We start from the raw sequence: 4150 nt of genomic DNA, 5'->3' as shown, positions 1-4150 counted from the left end.
AGGCACACACCACCACACTCAGCTAATTTTTTTGTATTTTTAGTAGAGATGGGGTTTCACCATGTTGGTCAGGCTGGTCTCGAACTCCTGACCTCAAATGATCCACCTGCCTTGGCCTCCCAAAGTGGTGGGATTACAGGCGTGAGCCACTGCACCTGGCATCATATATTCTTTTTTCTCCAATTTTGTAGAGTACTTTAAAAATCCTCCATATCATATAATCATAGGCTTTGAACTAACATTTAGATATTTTTATTTTTGAGCCAAAGTTAAAGTTTTGATTCCAGCAATTGACTCCATTATATAACTATGGACATGTTTTTCTTCTTCCTTAAAGCACACTGTTGGGCCATGCATGGTGAAATTTTTTGTTACTTGGCAAAGTACTGGCTAAATGGGTTTGTAGCTTTTCAAGCTGCAATTAATGCTGCAATTATAGAAGTAAGTGCCTAACTTCAAAGCTATATTTTAAATCTGTATTTTTCCCTCTTTTTAAATATCTGCCTCATCCCCTACCCTACTCATACACTCTTAGGAGGTAATACTTTGCCTCTCATCCTCAGAGAAAATAAAAGCTGTCAGACGGGAATGTCTCCTAACTAACATAAACCCTATAAAACTGCAGACCTACAACCCTCTACACCCATTCTTTTCCTTCTCTGTCTTCATCCCTAATGTCTTTCCTCAGTTCGTAGTCTGGATCCCATCCCTCCCAACTTCATCAGCAAAGTTCAACTGTGGACTTTTGTTTCTGTCTCCTCTTTTCAATCTCTGTCTTTCTGCTAGATTCTTCTCTTCAGGATTTAAAATTAAGTTCTTCACTTATGGTCGAGACCTTCCTTTATCCACTTTCCTCTTCACACGACTACCCTAACTTCCTTCTATTAAGGGATAAGTTTCTTGAAAGGGTTGTCCTCCTTTGACTCAACTCAAGTCAATATTATCTATCCCTACCATACCATCAAAAAGGCTTTTTCTAAGGTAAATAACAACTCCCATGTCAATTAACAACTTTTTCATTCCTCATCTTACTTGATTTCTCAACTAAATAACATAGGATTCACCTGATTTCCCTTCTCTGTTTCTAGCCTTTCCCTCTCAGTCTTCTTACCAACTTATCTCCCCTTACACTCCTACATCTTTCTATCTGTAGTTCCACAAAGTTCTATCCCAGGCATCTCTTTCTATCCTATATGTTTTCTCTGGATGGTCTCATTCATCCCCATACTTCTAATTATAATTTATATGCTGATAACTCCAAGAACTCTAACTTGTAGACTAGCAACATTTTTCTATAAAGGACCGCACAGTAAATATTTTAGGCTCTGGGAGCCAAATGTGTTGTAACTATTCACCTCTGCTGTTAGTATGAAAGCTGCTATAGATAACACAAACAAATGAGTGTGCCTGTGTTCAATAAAATGTGATATACAAGACATGTGGTGGGTCAGATTTGGTCTGGGAACTGAAGTTTGCTGACTTCTAAAGGAGCTAGGGACTAAAAGAGCTAGACCTCTGCTCTAGCTCCATGTATCTGACTGTCTGCTGGATACCTCTACTTTGATGTCTCAAGCAATTCAAACTTAGTATGCTCAAAACTGAATGTGAATGTTTTTCTGTGAATGTGACTGAGTCTTATAAAATTTTCCCTATCTCAGTGAATGCTAAAACCACCTAGTTGACCAAAAGGGACTGGGGAATTATCAGAGAAAATTTTCTGTGTCTCACTCATCATATCCAATCTTTTACCTGGCCTCTTATTTCTAAGCTCAAATCTATGTACTTCAGTTCTGCCACCTGCACAAGGCCACATCATTATCATATCTTGCCTAAACTATGGGAGTGGTTTATTTCTTTAGCCTTATCTACAGTCTATTTATTTATTTATTTATTTTGTGGCAGGAGCCTCTTTTATGTGCTCCAATGCACTATACACCTTCTTTCCTTTTCATCTACTGTTTACTCTGCTCAGAGTTTTCTTCTCCATCCTCAACCCTCTCCGCACAGTCTTTGTTTAGGAAAGATCACAGCCTTCAACACTCAGTAAAAATGTCACTTTTTTAGGGAAGCTTTTCTTGATTTTCCTTTACTTTTCGTTTGACATGGTTGCTCAATTGTAACTAAACAATTTATTATACAACGATTTATTTAATACCTCTCCTTTCTTCTGCTGCTGTGCTACAAAATGTAAAGCTCTGTGAGAATGAAGAGTGTTTCTGTCTGAATTGCTGCTGTTTCCCCATCACCTAGCACAGTATATTATGCATGATAGACCTTCAGTAATTTCTCAAATGATTCTTATAATTCATGTCAATTGGTACCAGAAGTTATTAAGATTGTTCTGATATTAATAATTCACCATACTTTAAAAGGATGAGAATATGTAAATACTGAAATTGAAAATAAAAAGTGTGTGGTTTTCTAATACATTTTGTCTATAGTTAACATAATAAATGTGTTAATGTCCCAATTTAGGTCACAACAAATCATTCTGTAATGGAGGAGTTGACATCAGTTATTGGAATAAATATGAAGATGCTACCTTTCATTTCTAAGGGAGAAATTATGAATGAATGGTTTATTTTTACTTGCTTAGTTTCTTTCTCCTCATTTATATATTTTGCATCATTAAATGTTGCAAGGGAAAGAGGAGAATTTAAGAAACTGATGACAGTAATGGGTCTCCGAGAGTCAGCATTCTGGTAAGTTAAGTTGCTACTTTATTGTATATCATACATTAATCATTAAAGAAACTAGGTTCTTAAAAAATTGGATGTACTCACAAGTTTTCTTGCATGTATTCAATTTAATCACCTTACTTGCATTAGAGTTTAAGATGCTTGCAGTAGAAAATAAGTAAGGATTGTGTTTATGTTTCCCTGAGTTGAAGAAAAATGTATGATCATTACATATTGCCAGAAAAATGCTGCATAAAAACCACCCCAAACCCCGCAACCTCAAGCAACAATTATTTATTCTTTCTTATTTGTCTGCAGTATGGCAGATCTAGTCTGGGCTTGGCCAGACTTGGATTCAAGGTACAGATTAGATCCACGTGTTATTCCTGTGACTCACTTCCTTCTTGGGCCAGTAGGCTAGCTGGTCATGGTCTTCTCATTCAACCACAGAAACACAAGGGGGCAAGTCTCTCTGTGCAAGCTCCTGCTCACATCATATATAATAAAATCTCATTAAAGTAAGTCACATGGACAAAACTAAAGTCAAGAGGGAAAGAAGTATGTTCTGCCCACCATGAGATCAAAGCAAGTCAAAGTGACAGTCTCACATTTAGTGACATGGGAAATTATGCTGCTTTTCATAACAGTGAGGAGCAGAAAAAGGTTCAAAAAATTTTGGACAATAAATGAATTTACCACAGTGTCACTGGGGCCAGGTCACAGTCTGTAAAAATGTTATTTGGGTGGAATTGATCAAACAGTCTCAGGATTAAATGAAGCAATATGTTTAAATCACACAGTAGAATGTTCGGTGCTTGTTAGTGCCTGGTAAAAGGCATCTCTCTCCATCTATCTATCTAGCCTATGCATTTATGTATGTATCTATGCATTCATCCATCCCTTTAAGTACTGTCCTTTTTCCCCTAGACTTTGAGATAGTATACAATTATAGTAATAAAGTAAATATTTAATAATAATGAGGTATTATAGTCTAATAATTATAGAAATAATAATATTGTTTAAGTACTTTACCATGTTCTAGGGATGATAGAACTGTTATCCACATTTTACAGGTAAGAGAACTAAAGTAGAGAAAAGTTAAGATTTTTCCCTAAAACCTGTAACTTATAAGCAATAAAGCCAGGAATCAAGCCTAAGAAAACAGCACTCTTTCAGAGACTGTGCTAGAAAACTCAAAAATATTAATAAAATGAATTTAATAACAAGGGGGAAAAGGAGATAGAAAAAGCCTTTTGTGAAACTGGACTACAGAAATCCCTACCATATTATTAGCTTTACAGTAGATAAGTATTAAGTTTGGATTCAGATTTTTTTGTCATTTTTTTGCTATTTTTAATTGATACATCATAATTGTATATACTGTGGGGTATGTGTGGCATCTTGATACATATATACAGTGTATAATGATCAAATCAGAATAATTGGGATATCCATCACCTCAAACATTGGAT

General features: G+C 35.8%; 1 protein-coding gene across 1 annotated transcript in view; it reads left to right on the top strand.

Annotated features, from left to right (window-relative positions):
- Positions 1 to 4150, top strand: part of ABCA10 (ATP-binding cassette, sub-family A (ABC1), member 10) — a 106615-nt gene that overhangs the window by 27862 nt on the left and 74603 nt on the right. The window contains exons 6-7 of the mRNA XM_011983972.1: positions 338 to 441; positions 2476 to 2702. Of these exons, the coding sequence (XP_011839362.1) occupies positions 338 to 441; positions 2476 to 2702 (331 nt within the window). The remainder of the gene's footprint in view (positions 1 to 337; positions 442 to 2475; positions 2703 to 4150) is intronic.

The sequence above is a fragment of the Mandrillus leucophaeus genome, unplaced genomic scaffold (assembly GCF_000951045.1).
Source record: "Mandrillus leucophaeus isolate KB7577 unplaced genomic scaffold, Mleu.le_1.0 Scaffold1, whole genome shotgun sequence".
Classification (NCBI taxonomy): Eukaryota; Metazoa; Chordata; class Mammalia; order Primates; family Cercopithecidae; genus Mandrillus; species Mandrillus leucophaeus.
The sequence above is the reverse complement of the archived record's forward strand: the minus strand, read 5'-3'. Positions and strand labels throughout refer to the sequence as shown.